Source organism: Physella acuta, unplaced genomic scaffold (assembly GCF_028476545.2).
Source record: "Physella acuta isolate Inbredline_101_S28 unplaced genomic scaffold, ASM2847654v3 ptg000849l, whole genome shotgun sequence".
Taxonomy (NCBI): Eukaryota; Metazoa; Mollusca; class Gastropoda; family Physidae; genus Physella; species Physella acuta.
Window position 1 is genome coordinate 197,222 of NW_026732366.1, and position 17,779 is coordinate 215,000.

Genomic DNA, 17,779 nt, shown 5'->3' on the forward strand with positions numbered 1-17,779 from the left:
GCATGTGTTGATGGTTACTTTTATGGTTCCAAAATCTATAGCGATGACTGCCTGACGGACGGGAAGGATTCAGAGGCGTAGCGACTCTTCCTGGCGCCTGGGGACAAACTTTAAACTTGCACCCCCTCAAACTTTCGATTTGCACCCCTCCCTCAAACTTTTGATTACTTTTTCCAACCCATTTTGGCGCCCATAAGATCGGCGCCCGGGGACATATGTCCCCCTCTGCCCCCCCCCCCCAGAGGCGTAGCTAGGGGAGGGCGGGGAGGGCGGCCGCCCCGGGCGCCGACCTCAGGGGGGCGCCAAAAGGGGTAGAACATTTTTTTACAAGCTCATTTTAAGCTGCAGTTTAGAATTATAAACAGTCAAAGTAAAGAAATTTAACCGTTGAGAGCGTTTGCATACTGATTTAACTGTTTTCTACCTTGATTGTGTAACTGTAAAAGGTATATCCTTAAGAAACAGTGACCGGAAAAACTGCTTTCCAGCTTTCCTAGATGGGGGGGGGGGCGCTTTTTCGAAGACTAAAATCGGAAAAATTAAGGAATAAATAACCCATATCACTCAGAAAAGAACCCATGGAACTAAAACGTATTTTACGATTGTGTAACATAAAAACACAAATAATTGACATTTAACATCCACTGTACCATTTTTGTCCAAGATGGTGGGGAGAGGGGGGGGGGGGGGGGCGCTTTTTCACCAACAAAAATCGCAGGATTTGTATTGGATCGGTTACTAGATAACTCTTTTAACACTTAGAAAATAAATGTGTTTCCTCTTGCTTGTTTCATTATACAATCAACCAGTCAACGAAATACACATATCGTATTCCAATGTGAACAATAATTTGCTATTGTATGTCAATTGTATGACCTTAATCTAACAAACTTATAATCCAAATATATACTATATCATAACAGAGACTGTTCCAAAGATAAAACGTAAAAAGTCTGTCCTATACGATTTAGCACCGCTACAATTTTTTTCTGACATTACTAATCATCATCTTTAAAGGATAATGCATCTCAGGGGGAATTTAATTGGTGTCGAGTAAAGATTTAGGGAACGAAAATCAGCGTAATTGTTAATTTTTTTCAAGACTGTCGCACACGCATATATATATATAATATATATATATATATATATATATATATATATATATATATATATATATATATATATATATATATATATATATATATATATGGGGGGGAGCGCCAAACTGAATGTTCGCCCCGGGCGCCGGGAGGGGTCGCTACGCCTCTGCCCCCCCCCCCATCGCTACGCCTCTGGAAGGACTGACACACTACTTCCTGATTTTGTAATCTTACGCGAAATATAGGCTTAATTAAAAAACAAAGAAACTTCAAATGTATTCTTTATTTTAGATAAATGTGAAAACAAATTCATATATAATTTTATAAAAAACAAAAGTTAACATTTTAAGGGGCAATAATATTAAAAAGGAGTATATTTTTTTACTGTGGTAACAATTTTTGGTAACTCGAGCTGTGACAGTAGTTCTTTTGGATTGTTGGAAGAGACAAAAGAAAAACTGCATATAACATTAAAACATAAATTGTACATTTTCTCACATCCCGCTATCCCATATAATACTCTCATAGTAGATCGCTCCAACATTTTTATGTCCATGTTTTCCTTCTGTACAAACTACAACCATTTTGGTACAGCAAAAAAGTTATCATTCTTTTTACTTTCTGGTATATTCGAAGTATAGAGAAAGTCTTGTAATCGTGCAAAAAAAAAAAAAATAATCAAGATTTGTGCAAATCTCGACGTTTTACACCTCACTGATACGGAAAAAACATAATTTTGCAATCTTGTCCGTATGTCTGTCTGTGTGTCCGTGTGTAAACACGATAACTTGAGTACCGTTACAGCTAGGTTGATGAAATTTCATATATAAGTATTTTATCAAAATCGTAGATACGTATCAACTTTTGAGCGATTTCCGATAACCGGAAGTGGTACTTTTTCTACTTAGAATTTTTCAAAAGCCTATAACTTGAGTACTATTTCAGATAGATAAATGAAATTTGATATGTAAGTAAAAGATCTAATTCTCTACCTTTTGTCAAATTTTGAGTAATTTCCGTTGACCGGAAGTACTTATTTACGCTATTTATAAAGTACTAATAATATTGCGCACTATTATGTACATCTTTATTTAGCGTTCACTTGGTGTGCAATTCTTTTTTCTACGAGATTATATTCTATTTTAAAAAGTTTGAGTATTTAAAATGGATTAAAAATCATGTCTAGAAGTCTATATCCCAGACACACACACAGACAGTAATTTTTAAATTGTGAGAATCACATAGTTGTAGTTAAAAAAAATGCTTTTTACAAGCTTTAATTCGTCTATCTGTCGTGCTTTTGTCGTGTTTCGTCATGGATCGAAAGAGCACTTCTAAGAGACCAAGTAGTTTCAAAAATGGCACGTGGGTCAAGACCCGATGACAATGCAGTCTGATATCAAATTTGAGTTAGCTGGATGCTTAATAAATTTTTAAAGAATTAATTAAAACTCCTAAATATTTACCGCGCTAATATAAGCAAATTTTTTTTATTTAACGGGGAATTGTTTTTTAGCCATTCAACTCTTTGGTATTAAATATTGTAACGTACTGAGAAAAAATGCATTAAAACGCTTTAATAACAAGCTTTTATAAATGGTTTTCTTTAAATATATAATAATGCACCACTATTTAAATAACTATTTAAAAAAGCGTGAGTCACTACACTGTATATTAAATACCTTTACTAAAATTTAAGAAGCGACTCTCAATTTTCTGTTGTGTAGTTGTTTTTTTTTAATAGTAGTGCATTATTATATATTTAAACAAAATGCTTTTTTTTCTTCTTTTTAGTACATTGCTATATAAAATCTTGTTATTTTAATGTTTTTTATGAATTTATAAAAATATATATCTCCCATGATTGGAAAAAGTTGCAAATTCAGTGTATACTGAGTTAAAGGGGAAAATGTGTAAGCCAATGGTACCAACCTATTCATACACTTATTCTATATGTTGAGAAAAGTATTATCAAAGTCAGTTTTATATAGCAATACTCTTTACCACCCATGTCAACGTAAGTATAACAAACCAAATGTCTTTATTATTTAATTTCTATTGTTGTGAAATGTCATTGCTGCCAATGTGAAAAAAGGCCTATGTGCCTGATGTTATCATGACAACTATTGTTGTGGGGTGGTGTGGTCGTTTGGTAGTTCAGGACTATAGGACTTCCCTGAGTCCATCCAGCTCTGATGGGTACCTGACTTACATTGGGGAAAGTAAGGGTGGCTGGTGATCGTGCTGGCCTCACCATTCCTTCATATGAACAGGTCAAGAAACATGAAATCTAGTTCATCAAGAAGAATATCTACTTTTTTAAAAAAAAATTGTCAAGTGAGAAATTGGGGATCTTCCCAAAAATACCCAACAAAGAATGACAATCGAAACGTTAAACTACTGCTCCCCTGTTTTATATTATAGTATATAATCCATAATTGCAATGTGTCCTCATAATGATATTAACAAGACAAAAAAATCAATTTCTCAAAGCTCATAGCCATTTTTGTATCTGCAACATAAGAGTTATTTACAACATACACTTAACTGTTTAAGCATAAAGACATCTGGGTTTATGAAACTTTAACAGTGAGAAACCTACGTTTACAAAATGAAAAGAGATTATTTCCCTTTGGTGTACACATTTTTCAAGTTCTAGTTTGGGATTATTTCCCCTTATTACAATTTTAAAGAGAACACCTAAAAGGGGAACCAGGTGGAATGTTACATATTACAGGGATCAGATCAACAATCATTATTGAAATTCATTAAAATTGCTCAATGGCCTGGGATACAAAAATATCTTTGTTAACATCTTAGTGATTTTTAAACATTAGAATCATAAACAATAGAAGACAACAATTTTGCTTTGCATATTTAAGTCAGTTAAACAAATCAATTTTAAAATAATCCATTATTTACGTTTCAATTTTCTTTTGGTATTTAAATGAAAATAATTTAAGATCTTTCATTTTTGTTATATAAAAAGATGGAATGAATAATACAACATTCTTCACATGCAAGAAATCAAGTTTGTATTTGGTGGAGAAGTATTCACCAATCTTTGAAAGCAAGATACATCAATACCAGGCAAGATTGCAGGTAAGTGTTGAGCTGGGGCAGAAAACCTTTTTAAAAAAAATCAGCTCAATTCATTTATTTAACAAGATATAAAACAACATTAGAAATATGTAAATATGGCACAGTTTTTAAAAAAATTACGATTATTTAAATCTTCATACAAAGAAGGTTAAGAGTTGCCCATATTTCATACATTAATGTGAATGTATCTTTTTAAAAAAACATTTAAAATATCTACAATTTGATATATTAATTTAAATATAAACAAGCAAGTAAGTTTTGAGAACTAAGGGTTCTTATACAAGTAATAGACAATGTTTAGTCTTCTTCCTTTGTCAGGCAGCTCAGATTTCTCTATTAAAAATAACAGAGTGAATGTTATAAATAATTTTTTCTATCACATTGATGGGGATTTATGAGCACACAACAGTTGCCAATAGTTTTCACATCATTTTTCCCTTACACCAGAACTTAATGAACACATACAGCAATTTTATTTCAAAAATACAAGTATCAACAACATATTCAGAAACAAAAAATGTAGGGTGCTAAAATCTTTAGAAACTATATTATTTCTAGATTTAATTAGCAAACTTGCCAATCTTGCATTGTTATGAAGCTAGCACCATTAGCTTTCTAAAGATAGTTTTATTTGGTTGTTTTAGGATTTGATGATTGTGTCTTGCTCACATTCATAAATAATAAAATTCTCCACTTCAATAGCATCACTCAATTGCACTAAGCTTATTGGTTACACAGTTACAGATAATTTTTTAATTATTAATTAGTTTGGGAAATATTTATATTAAAAAATCATAATTAAAATTTTTTTGTCAAAATTAAACATTTTCTCTGCAAAAGTAAAATCTAAACATCTAAAAACATGAAAATACATAATTCATGAATTAAATAATTGTCACATTTGGTAATTAACATTTGCTTAAAATTAAACTTTTTTGTTGTGATTTATCTTAAGTTTTCACAAGAGGAAATTCATAAACTTTTAAATTGTCAAATATACATGTATTATAAATCCCATTAAATTAAATTAAATTATAATTTATTTTCAACCCAAATGGTTCAAAGCAAAATAAATCAGACAACTGTACACATTATCTTAATGTATTATTTATTATAACAAGCCCAATTAAAATCAACATAAATTAACAGTAAAGCTATTAAAAAATTGATCATTTACCGATTCAATTACATTTTTTAAAATGTAGGTATACCATTCTTCGTAACATTAACAATCAGCTGGAACAATTTTTCTAATTGGAATGAGCTTGAAGAAGGTAGGCCTACTTCTGAAATATTTTTTTCATCAATACAAAAATCAACTTGCATTTTGAAAAAAGTTCAATTACAATTTTAATACTATTCATATTGATAAATTTTACTTTTCATTTTTTTTTTAAATTTTTTTTTCATTGTCAACAGTCAAAATGAATTAAACAAAAGCTTAGTTACATTTAGTTACATAAAGTTAAAAATAAAATTGTTTAATACATTTCCTAAAATATTTTTCATCTTTTTTAAAAAAAATCCACTGCTTTGGAAAAAAGCTTTATTTTAGATTACCTTTTATTTTTTACTGATTAATTAAAATATAGAATGTAGACTTTTCATTGTTAACACAAAACATCATCATGGATTAAATTAAAGCTCAGTAATATTTTTTCTAAATATAATTCAAAGAACTTTACATTACAACAATATTTGTTCCTCTATTTAACAATTTTTTTTTAAAAAAAAGCTCAATTTTAGCACCCATTTATTGGTACTGATTTAGTTAGTTATACAATAAATAAAATGAAATAAAAGCTTGATTACTATGAAGAAGTGGAAGAACTCTTTTTTGTTAAAATTCCTAAAATATTTTTCTTCCCAGATCCTGAGGATGAAATCCCATTATGACTCTCCTCTCCAATGGTACTATACGGGTTAGAAGAGTCACTGCCAATACTGTCTGTGTCACTTAATGATAATTTATTATAGGGCTTATACTGGTATTGAGCTGAAAAATAAAAATTAATTTTTATTTCAATTTTCATCCACTCCATTTATAATTTTTTGGCAAAAAAATATTGAGAATTTTTTAAAGAATATATATTTAAATTTAATTATTAATTGAATGTTAGAGAAGTTTTAAAAAATACTTCTGATTTATTTTAGAAGTAAAAATATCCTTATACAAAATATGAAACAGGGTTGCAACTCTATTGAAAAATGTATTTAAAAAATGTTTGGTTCAGTTAAAGGATTAAATTAAAAAAAAAAAACTATAGTTAAAAAATAAACTGTAGTATCAAAATGAATTAAAATTATTTTTGTGAATATCTGGAATGTCCACAAATGGTGTACTGCATACTATCATTAATTTAATATTGATTATGTAAATTTAATTCAACGTGATTTTTTAAAAAGTAGAGTTTGTGAAACTTACCAGGGTGTGTCTCTCCAGTCCCATCTTTCACAATAAAAGCCTGGATGTCTGAAACAATATCACACTTCTCCAGAATATCTCTTACTTCTTCACACGACTGGAAGGGAAACAATCGAATAGGTGACTCGTATGTGTTGGGGATTGTACAGTCAGTTCAAATAGGTGACTCGTATTTGTTGGGGATTGTATAGTCAGTTCAAATAGGTGACTCGTATGTGTTGGGGATTGTACAGTCAGTTCAAATAGGTGACTCGCATTTGTTGGGGATTGTACAGTCAGTTCAAATAGGTGACTCGTATGTGTTGGGGATTGTACAGTCAGTTCAAATAGGTGACTCGTATGTGTTGGGGATTGTACAGTCAGTTCAAATAGGTGACTCGTATGTGTCGGGGATTGTACAGTCAGTTCAAATAGGTGACTCGTATTTGTTGGGGATTGTACAGTCAGTTCAAATAGGTGACTCGTATGTGTTGGGGATTGTACAGTCAGTTCAAATAGGTGACTCGTATGTGTTGGGGATTGTACAGTCAGTTCAAATAGGTGACTCGTATTTGTTGGGGATTGTACAGTCAGTTCAAATAGGTGACTCGTATGTGTTGGGGATTGTACAGTCAGTTCAAATAGGTGACTCGTATGTGTTGGGGATTGTACAGTCAGTTCAAATAGGTGACTCGTATTTGTTGGGGATTGTACAGTCAATTCAAATAGATGACTCGTATGTGTTGGGGATTGTACAGTCAGTTCAAATAGGTGACATATTTGTTGGGGATTGTATAGTTAGTTCAAATAGGTGACTCGTATGTGTTGGGGATTGTATAGTCAGTTCAAATAGGTGACACATATTTGTTGGGGATTGTATAGTCAGTTCAAATAGGTGACTCATATTGGGGATTGTGAAAACCTTTTAACATTAATTCTCCTTCATATACAAATGTTAAAGGTTGGAGGTGTTTGTATTGTGTTTTGAATTATTTTATTTGGGTATGAATAAAACTGGTAACAAAATATAAAAATTCCAAATAGATTAGGCATTCTTCCATTTTTCTTGAAAAATGTGAAGTTAAATGTGAATAGTTGATGTACATTTACTGATAATACAAGACTGTTGTTTAAAATCAGAGTTTCTTCCAAGCATCTGAAGCCCCCCCCCCCCCCCCCCCTGAAAATTTTAGGTGCACCCCCGGAGAAAAAAGTCTGGAAGAAACTCTGTTTAAAAGGATAATAATTTTAAAACTCTACTTTAATTTAAAAGAAAATTTTAAAATGTACCATGTCAATCTTTAGTGCAAGTCCTGAATCAATGTTCAATGTCTCCCATATTTCTTCTCGTAAAAATTTTAACCTGTCCTCATCTAACAATTGAATGGTCTGAAATTTTAAAGCAAATTTGTTGATTCACAAATGTTTGTATTTCCTTTCAGTGGCTATTTAAATTACCTCGTCATTTTTTAAAGTTTAAAGTATTAAAAGCAATTGGTGTCTAATTGTTTTTAAAAAACTGTTTGTCGCAAGCTTTACATTTTAAGCAGCAATAGCAGTAAAAAAAATAATTTACTGTATTTCTGAACATGTTATGGGATTGAATGTTTAATGAACATTTTGATGAATCTTTTAATTTTTGTTGTTAGTATGTAGAAGTAATCAGTTCATCATTACTAAAGCTACATTACAATATTGGGTATGAAGATGTTCACATTGAAGTAAAACATTTTTTTACTACAACAATTATAATTTTACTTTAAAAAATGTGACTTATTAGTTTGGCATAAAATTCTTTGAAACATAAATTTTTTTTTTTTGCTTTTACGTTGCTGATAACTTAATGAATAGTTCTAAAAATAAAACAATTAGATATAAGAAGAAGTGGAAGAGAAATAATCTAAAACAATAAACAATGATCTGACAAAGGACTTATATTGAACAGGTTATGTTGATTTACTGATATGACAAAAGGCTTATATAGAATAAATTGTTATTTCACTGACCTGACATGTGGTTTTCATTTCATTTTCCCATTGCACTGTGTAGTCTGCAAGAACCATAACTGCACTTTTGTATGTAGTATCTTTCAAGTAGATAAAATAATGTTTCAATATTATTATAACTGCACTTTTGTATGTAGTATCTATCAAGTAGATAAAATAATGTTTCAATACTATTATAACTGCACTTTTGTATGTAGTATCTATCAATAGATAAAATAATGTTTATATACTATTATAAGTGCACTTTTGTATGTAGTATCCATCAATAGGTAAGATAATGTTTTAATACTATTATAACTGCACTTTTGTATCTAGTATCTATCAAGTAGATAAAATAATATTTCAATACTATTATAACTGCACTTTTGTATGTAGTATTTATCAATTAGATAAAAAAATGTTTCAATACTATGCTTTGGTTTGAGTTTTTCCATAATAGCAACAAATATAAGACAGTAGCCCCGTGTCTTACTTTTAGGTTTAATTGCATCTATTTTTTTTATTTATTCAGATAGGAATGAAGTCTAAATCACATTAACTTTTTCAATTATATTTAACTAAAATTTAAGAAAAGAGAATTAAATAACTGTTTTAAAAAAAATATTTTAAAAATATAAATAAACAATAAACAAACCTGCTTTTTCTGCCTCATCATCACTTTTTGCTGCATTCTTCCGTGCCTAGGAAAATTGTTTTATTGTAGACTTAGTTATAGCCGAAAGTATTTAGATATTCACAATTTATTATTTAATCAGAGTCAGAAAATGATGAGTAACTTAATTACCTTTTCAATATCTTTTTGGGGTGTTGTATTTGCATTCATATCTTTTAACGTAGCTTTTGCTGTGTCCCTCTCTGAACACTTTCTGTTGTATGTTTTCTCAAGCTGATAAGAAAAAGCTCACATTTTTAAATTTTACTTAAAGTAAAGTAAAAAAAATAAACCGGGAGTGATCTCCCCTAAACTTTCTCGAATATTCTTATATAAAACAACAGGGGATGGGAACTTGGGCTATAGACATGATTTTTAATCCATTTTAAATACTTAAAGTTTTAAAAATAGAATAAAATCTCGTAGACAAAAGAATTGCACACCAAGTGAACGCTAAATAAAAAAGTGCATAATAGTGCGCAATATTATTAGTACTTTAAAATTTTACATTAGTTTTTTGAGAAATCGGAAGTAGCGTAAATTACCACTTCTGGTCAACGGAAATTACTCAAAATTTAACAGAAAGTAGAGCAATAGATCCTATACTTATATGTGAAATTTCATTTATCTATCTGAAATAGTACTCAAGTTATAGGCTTTTGAAAAATTCAAAGTAGAAAAAGTACCACTTCCAGTTATCGGAAATTGCTCAAAAGTTGATATGGATCTACGATTTCGATAAAATACTTATATATGAAATTTCATCATTCTAGCTGTAATGGTACTCAAGTTATCGTGTTTACACACGGACAGACACACACACACACAGACACAGACATACGGACAGAATTGCAAAGCCCAGTTTTTCAGACTGGATTACGCATAAAACATCTTGATTTTGATAAATCTGGATTGATAATTTTTGCCCGAATAAAATAACTCCTCTATACTTAGGATGTGATAAAGGACTGAGGTGTAATACGGTGAAAATTGTTAAAATTTCAAGTGATTTTTGTGCACGATTACAATACTTTCTCTATACTTCGTATATACGAGAAAGTAAAAAGTAAAATAAAATTCATCTGTTTCTTGACCAAGGCATATGAAGGGATGGTGTGTTCAGCTCTATGCCCAGAAGCCTTTATTTTCCCTAGCATGAGCCAGGTACCCATCAGAGCTGAGTGGACTCAGGGACGTTCTACAAACTTGAGTTGAAGAGCTGAACTTTTTAAACTTTTTTAGGGCCTAAACCTTTTAAGATTTCAACAGTTACAGCTAGGCTAATACGCTTGGTAAACTTGACACTGAAAACCTACATTTTCAGCAAATTACTTCATTGTTGTATTGACCAAAAGAATAATTTAAAGATAAAAATGGAAAGAACTTGGCTGTTCTTCATATCATTTATACTAACTTATTTAAGTAGTTTAAGTAGGAGTTATGCTTATAAATATTTTTTTTCAAAATGTGCAGTTATAGAAATAACAATACCGACACTTTTTAAAAACATAATTACTCATCAACAACTGACCTGAATGGTTTTATTTAATTGAGTTATTTTTGTGCTTTGAACTTTCTGTAATGATTCTTCTTTCTGTAAAAAAAAAGTAATTGTTTAATTTATTTTAATTTATTTATGTATACCACTATTTAATTAGCATACTGCTTTAACAAGGATGATCAATTGTCTACTAAAAAATTTACCCTTTCAAACATGGCGGCTCATGGGACATAATGGAGTAGAGTTCACCTGTTTTTGTGACCTTTACAAATGAAGGGACAGTGTTGTCAGCACTATGCCCAGCCACCTTCACTTTCCCTAAATGTGAGTTAGGTACACAACAAAGGTGGCTGGATTAGGTGATGTACTACAGACTCAAGCATAGGATCCTAATTATTTCCCATGTATCTATTTTTTTTAAAACCAAGGGACAAAACCTACAGCTATATTTCCAAAAAAGTAGTTAAAAATACAAAGAAATTCAAAAAAATAATAAAATAAAAATGCACATTATTGTTTATTATTATATAATATGAAGTTTTAAAACTTAATATGATTGTTTGTTTTATATTTTTATTTACTATATTTTAAAATTATCATTAGACTCTATTTAATATTATAAAGCTAGCTCAATTAAACATTAAATTTTGTAGATTTGTAAAAGTTTATGATATAATGAATTCTGCAACACATGCCTACACAATGTCTGTGTTTATAAAAAAAAAAATTCTCAATGTTCGTATCCTTTATACCAGGGGTCGGCAACCTGCGGCTCGCGAGCCGCATGCGGCTCTTTTGAAATCAAGATGCGGCTCTCCAGCTCCTTGAACAAATACTAATAATCTTAATAAAAACATAAAATATTTGAAATTAAGAAATGTTAGTGGCTCTTTAAAACCAGGGAAATTTTGAAAATTGTAACTTTTGGCTCTTCCGCTTCAAAAGGTTGCCGACCCCTGCTTTATACAAAAGACAGTAACTAAATTATTTTTAATGTAAACCTAAGTAATAAGCCCATGATAATAGTTCTACCATAAATAATTGGATACCAAATTGCTAAAGTTATCCAAAGAATAACTACACACAACCAGCTTACAGCTTTCACTCAAAGATAATCTAAAAGCTGAATCAGCTTAAAGCTTACAGCTTTCACTCAAAGATAATCTAAAAGCTGAATCAGCTTAAAGCTTACAGCTTTCACTCAAAGGTAATCTAAAAGCTGAATCAGCTTAAAGCTTACAGCTTTCACTCAAAGGTAATCTAAAAGCTGAATCAGCTTAAAGCTTACAGCTTTCCTGCTGATTGTTTGCTCGTCTTTAAATTTCTTGACCAGATCAGCTTTCTGTTGGAACTGGTTGGCCGCGTGTGTGTGATGGTTGGCCCTGGCCTCCAGTTCTTGCTTCAGTTTATTTAGTGTGGCCTCAAGAACACTGGGAAAATAATGTTGATAGTATTTTTTATAATGACGGAGTAGAGTCACATCAGTAATAAAGAAAATTCTCACAAGAAAACCTCGTCATTTGTAACTTTTCAAACTCACCCCACTTCATCCCTTTGTTTGAAACATTTGGACAAGCTTGAAAGGGATTTACTGTAGTCTGCCTCCAGCTTTGATCTGTTAGCAGAAAAAATAAATAAAATCCTATGAACTGGAACATAAAACTTACATGAAAATGTAGTTCAGTGAAACAGAATGTGTATTACTCTCTGAGCATAGCGCTCTTCAATGAAGGAGTTACTATAGTAACCCAACTGAGAGATCATATATTAATTAATTATTACCAGCCCCATTCAGAGGTGTAGCAAGGGGAGGGGGGCACCAAATTGAAAGTTCGTCCCCGGGCGGCTGGAAGGGTCGCTACGTCTCTGGCCCCATTAAGTAATTATGATTAATTAATGAGCTGATAATTCAATGATTTACTGTGATTTACACCTGTATATAGATTTTAACTTTCCTGTGTATCGGTTATTTTTTAAAATTGATTCTCAAGATTATGTAGCTCCTAGTGAAGTCTGGGAAAATTTACCTCTTTTTAAGATAATCCTCTAGCTCAGAGCACATCTTTTTACTCTCTTGATTTCTTTTATGAAGGGCATCGTATCCAGCTGTACTACTTAGGTCGCCTCCCTTTGAGAAGAAACCAGCAACTTAAATATAATACATTGATTACTAAGGACTTTTTAAAATTGGTAGTTGACACTCAGGGGCAGATTAAAGGTTGGGGGGGGGGAGCTGACCAGGGCCCACAGACGTTTAGAGCCTCAAAATATTTTCTTTTATCTCTGAGACAGGGTCAACAGATTATTTTCAGCCAACAACTAACTCCACAACTACCTTAGCTCACCACAACCTTACCCCACTACCACTACCTTAGCTCACCACTACCTTACCCTTTACCCCACACCACTAGCTTACCCCACTACCACTACCTTACCCCCCAACTACCTTGACACATCACTACCTTACCCTTTACCCCACAACAACCATACCCTACTACCACTACCACACCCTACTACCACTACCTTACCCCACCACAACCTTACCCCACAACTACCTTAGCTCACCACTACCTTACCCCACCACAACCTTACCCCACTACCACAAACTTACCCTACAACAACTACATTACCCCACACAACTACCTTACTCAACTACAACAACCTTACCCCACAACTACCTTACAATATTACCACACTACCACTACCGTACCTAACATGGTGATACCTAGATAAATCGCCTAACATTTTAAAATACCACAGTGTAATAGAATCCAGGGTAATCTATCGTTTTAGCGTAATCAATTCGGTCGTCACTAGTAATGTAGGGATAAGGTAACTAATAAATATGGCTTAAATATGAATATATTTTTGCATATTCTACTAAAATACTAAAGATAATTGAATATTAAACCACATTTAAGGGTTAAATCAATAAAAATGTCATGAAATTAAGGTTTAACAACGATGTTCCAGATACTAAATTTGCTATTAAAAACAGCGGCCATCTTAAGAAAATATTATTTTGAGTCATTTCCCTTTAATTTCTATTTGTATGGAAATGTATTGATGTTTGTTATTAAATACGTTTGTCTTGTGTTTAAATACAAAGCATGCGTTTTTTTTTTAAATTCTGCCCTTTAAACAATTTAATTGACTGACAATAAACATCAGTTCTAGAATTATTATTATGAGATGCAATTTTTATACATTAAGAAACTCCCTATTTTTATAGAGCTACCTCTGCCTCTACATATCTAATGTTTATTTGAATATTAGTTAATTGTTATTGTTTGTGTCATTGTTTGTTTGCAATTTTCAAGTCATATTTTCATGCTTTTTCCCCTTTAATTAGTGATTTAATCATAAATGACGTCACGTTTTTTGACCTCTCTTCACCTTAACCCCCCCCCCCCCCCTCCCTCCATTTTCGCCGTCACGAAATAGTCGTAATGTCGAAAATTACCTTTTTGCCCTGCCTGTTAAAAAGTCAAGCAATAATTCAAACGAAAAATCATTTTTTCACCATTTTTGTATTAGGCGAAATACATAACGTTTCACGTTTCTTACCCCTCCCCTTTCCCGCTATAAAACGTCGTCTCAAAACCAGTTACTCCACTCCTTAAGTGCGTGATGTCATTTATGATAGATGTCAAGTCCTAACCTCCAATACACATTTTGAACAACCTGTGTTGTCAAAATGTTGATACCAAATACCCAAAATGAGTTATATTGGGTTGTCCATAAACGATGTCACATATGCTATTCTAATGTGACGTCAAGTTACGCAGGACTGCAATTTATGACCTATAATGAAGGGGTGATCGGGGGGGGGGGGGGGGGGGGGGATGAGTGAAGTCAATTATGGAAGACTTCTATAAAGCTGTGCTCAATGAAAATGAGGAACATAAAGCGTTCGTTTTCATGCATACCTTTGCTCATAACGAATGATCATAACTATTGCAAGCCTGTTGTCCTAAGCGGTGTTAAACAACATCAGCATATCAGCCCCGCCAAAAAGGGCCTGCCACTAAAAACGCCTACCGACGAAAATAGGCCGCACTATATTGACTCCAAATGAAATAACTTCTGACAACAAGGCTCAAACCAAGTAGCTCCTGGCAACGATATTCGACAAGAGTCCAAGACAATTATTGGCTTGCAGGTAAAATTGGACAAAACAGCAAGTTTCGCGACATGGGGCATAACAAAAGATCAACCCTTAATACGACAGCAGCTAATGTAAAAAGCCAGAGCTCAGTATAGGCTTGAGTTTAATATAGAAATAGTGTTAGCAGTGGACGGTGCATTAGGAATACGGCAGTCGGCTAAACGCCAGAGTTCCAACGATGTCTGAACATCAAGTTTGTCTTTTATGAAGTGCGGAGCACCTTTAAGAGCTGAGCTTGGGGAGGGGGTCCCTTTTGACACCACCACTAGCGCCGCTTATGTCCACATATCAATCACAAGTTTTGCGTGGAGCTTACTGGGCAGACGAAGTGTATAGGTGGGACTGGGAGCCTAAATGCATATACGGAAGCCGCTGTGTCACGGGCATTTTACAGCCGAACGTCTCAGGGCAGCAGGTTGCAGAAATTAAAAGCACGTGAATTTGTATAGTAGAGGGAGCACCGCATGCCACTGTAATAAATGAAACACCCATATAATTTACCGAACTAAAGTCATTTAGATCTATTCGTCAGGCTAAAAGTCGCTAAAGTCTCAACTCCATAGTGCCTGTTTTGATTTTTTAATTACGCGATATCTCTTTCTTTAACATTAGCCTAATGACAAACGACGTCACGCGCGCCGAGAACTTGGTGACGTTGTGCTAAGTGGGGGATTAAACGGCGGGGTTGAGAAAAATGACGTATTTCTTTTTTTTAACAGACGAATAAGTGATAGATTCTAATTCTCCTACGAACTATAGGTTGATCTAGTTTTTTTTTTACTAGAGGGAGATATCACTATAATTATAGTGGGTGTTTTTTGTTTTTGTAATAATTGATGGTGGGGAGGGGTAAACATCGACTATTGAACAAATCAAAAACTGATGAAAGCAGAAGGCAAAGAAAAAAACATGTGGTATTCAAATGTAACTAATTAAAATTTAATACTATTTTTATAAACACAATAATCTTAATTCAGAAAAAGTGTAGGCTTAAGACTAATGTCTACAGACAAAATAAACAACTAGGCTTAAATGGATCACCCATAAACAGTGCCGGCGCCAGGTTATTTAGCGCCCTAGGCAAAACTTATTAAAAGCACCCCCCCCCCGGAATTTTTTCATGCCCCCCCCCCGTATTATCAGAGGCGTAGGGACCCTTCCAGGCGCCCGGGGACAAGCTTACGATTTGCACCCCCCCCCTCAAACTTTCAATTTGTTTTTCCAACCCATTTTGGCGCCCCCCCCCCCCCACATACGGACAGCGCCCTAGGCCGCTAGGCGACAGCCTAGTTCGCCTTATAGGTAGCGCCGACCCTGTCCATAAATGACATCATACTTTTCCCGACGAATTCCCTTTCCCCCAATCGTCACTAAAAGCAAGATGATGATTTAATATCATATCGCAGTTCTACTATACCCGAATGCGTAATCACAATTTCTAACGAAAACGAATATATTGTTGATCATTTTTTTAAATATATTTTAGTCCAACGTCATTTATGAAGAATATGGATGACCTAATAATTGACAAGTTCATCAGTACAAAAGGGTTTGATAAATGTTGGACCTCCCAAAAGTTTTTGAGATCTTGTATGTACATACATACATACAAGATACATAGCCTTCATTTCAATTGAAATTAAAGATAAGAAGATGGCCATATGTACTACTTACATTAAACAAGAAAGCTATGTACATTTAACAACAAAGTCAACACAATATACATACGAATAGACATTTGTATCAAGGGAAACTACTCTAAATTTTATTTGGAAAGATGGCCGCTGTTTTTTTCTACTAATATTTATCTCAAACACCTAGTTTAAAGTTAGTTTCATGATGTTTTAAATTCTTTTGGTCACTGATTGTTATTTTAAATCAATTATCTGTTATATTTTGTAAAATTTGACTTAAATAAACTTATTTAAACAAATATATTCATCAGTTACCTCTCCCGCACATTTCTACTGCAGCCGAATTGATTACGCTAAAACGATAGATTACCGAATCCAGAGCAGGTACTACGAGATGTATTGTCAATCCAGTTTGATGTAGGTATGGAGGGGGACAGGATGTGGTGCGCAATGAATTTCCAATGCACCTGTACATGATTTCATTGTTTCATTAAATACTTAAATATTTGCTCGTTTATAATTTATATTTCAACAACACACAGGAAATGACTGCATGGAATAAATTTACAACCTCACAGCAAAAAAGAGTCTTGAGCTAATAAATTATCTTGATGTGAGATAAGGGGGCGCTACCCAGGATGTGGTTGTGTTTGACCTAAGTCTATTTATTCTACATTAGGTTATGCCCGCTCTATCTAATGTTATTGAAACACCACTCCCATTTTCCATAATGCTATTTACTATTTAAGATAATTCTAGGAAAATATGTAGGCCTATGTCCGTGTTTTTTTCCCCTAAGTTTAATAATTTTTGTTTATTTTCAAAAGCATATTTCTGAAGTAAGGGAGATAACCAAACTATCTTATTTAAAATTTTTATTTAACACCTTCCGACACGACCTCAGGATTTTTTACCAAAAAATTATATCATGTATGGAAAATGCTGTAGTGGGGGTCTTGACAAAGTATACCAAATTTCATCTCCATCCGATAGGTATTATGCAAATTATGACAAAAATGTACGTGTCACAATAGTAAAGTAAAATGTCAGCAACAACTTATCCATAACAAGATCTTATACATTGCATTAGACATACACAAGTAAATGAGGAATGTTATTATTGTTATTCGAAGAATTGTATTTAAAAAAAAAAAATTGTTATTCGAAGAATTTGCAATTAATTCATAAGCGATCTAAAAAAAAAACTAAGTA

The 17,779-nt window shown here is 32.8% G+C and overlaps 1 protein-coding gene across 2 annotated transcripts in view; it reads right to left on the reverse strand.

Annotated features, from left to right (window-relative positions):
- Nucleotides 1–1,368: 1,368 nt before the first annotated feature.
- LOC131952073 (proline-serine-threonine phosphatase-interacting protein 1-like) overlaps nucleotides 1,369–17,779 on the reverse strand; it is a 25,024-nt gene continuing 8,613 nt past the window's right edge. For both annotated transcript variants that reach the window (XM_059314566.1, XM_059314567.1), the window contains exons 3-12: nucleotides 12,793–12,893; nucleotides 12,306–12,380; nucleotides 12,054–12,195; nucleotides 10,796–10,858; nucleotides 9,397–9,498; nucleotides 9,247–9,292; nucleotides 8,613–8,692; nucleotides 7,897–7,995; nucleotides 6,628–6,724; nucleotides 1,369–6,198 (exon numbers count right to left, since the gene is read on the reverse strand). In XM_059314566.1, coding sequence (XP_059170549.1) covers nucleotides 6,014–6,198; nucleotides 6,628–6,724; nucleotides 7,897–7,995; nucleotides 8,613–8,692; nucleotides 9,247–9,292; nucleotides 9,397–9,498; nucleotides 10,796–10,858; nucleotides 12,054–12,195; nucleotides 12,306–12,380; nucleotides 12,793–12,893 — 990 coding nt within the window. In that variant the 3' untranslated portion in view covers nucleotides 1,369–6,013. The remainder of the gene's footprint in view (nucleotides 6,199–6,627; nucleotides 6,725–7,896; nucleotides 7,996–8,612; nucleotides 8,693–9,246; nucleotides 9,293–9,396; nucleotides 9,499–10,795; nucleotides 10,859–12,053; nucleotides 12,196–12,305; nucleotides 12,381–12,792; nucleotides 12,894–17,779) is intronic.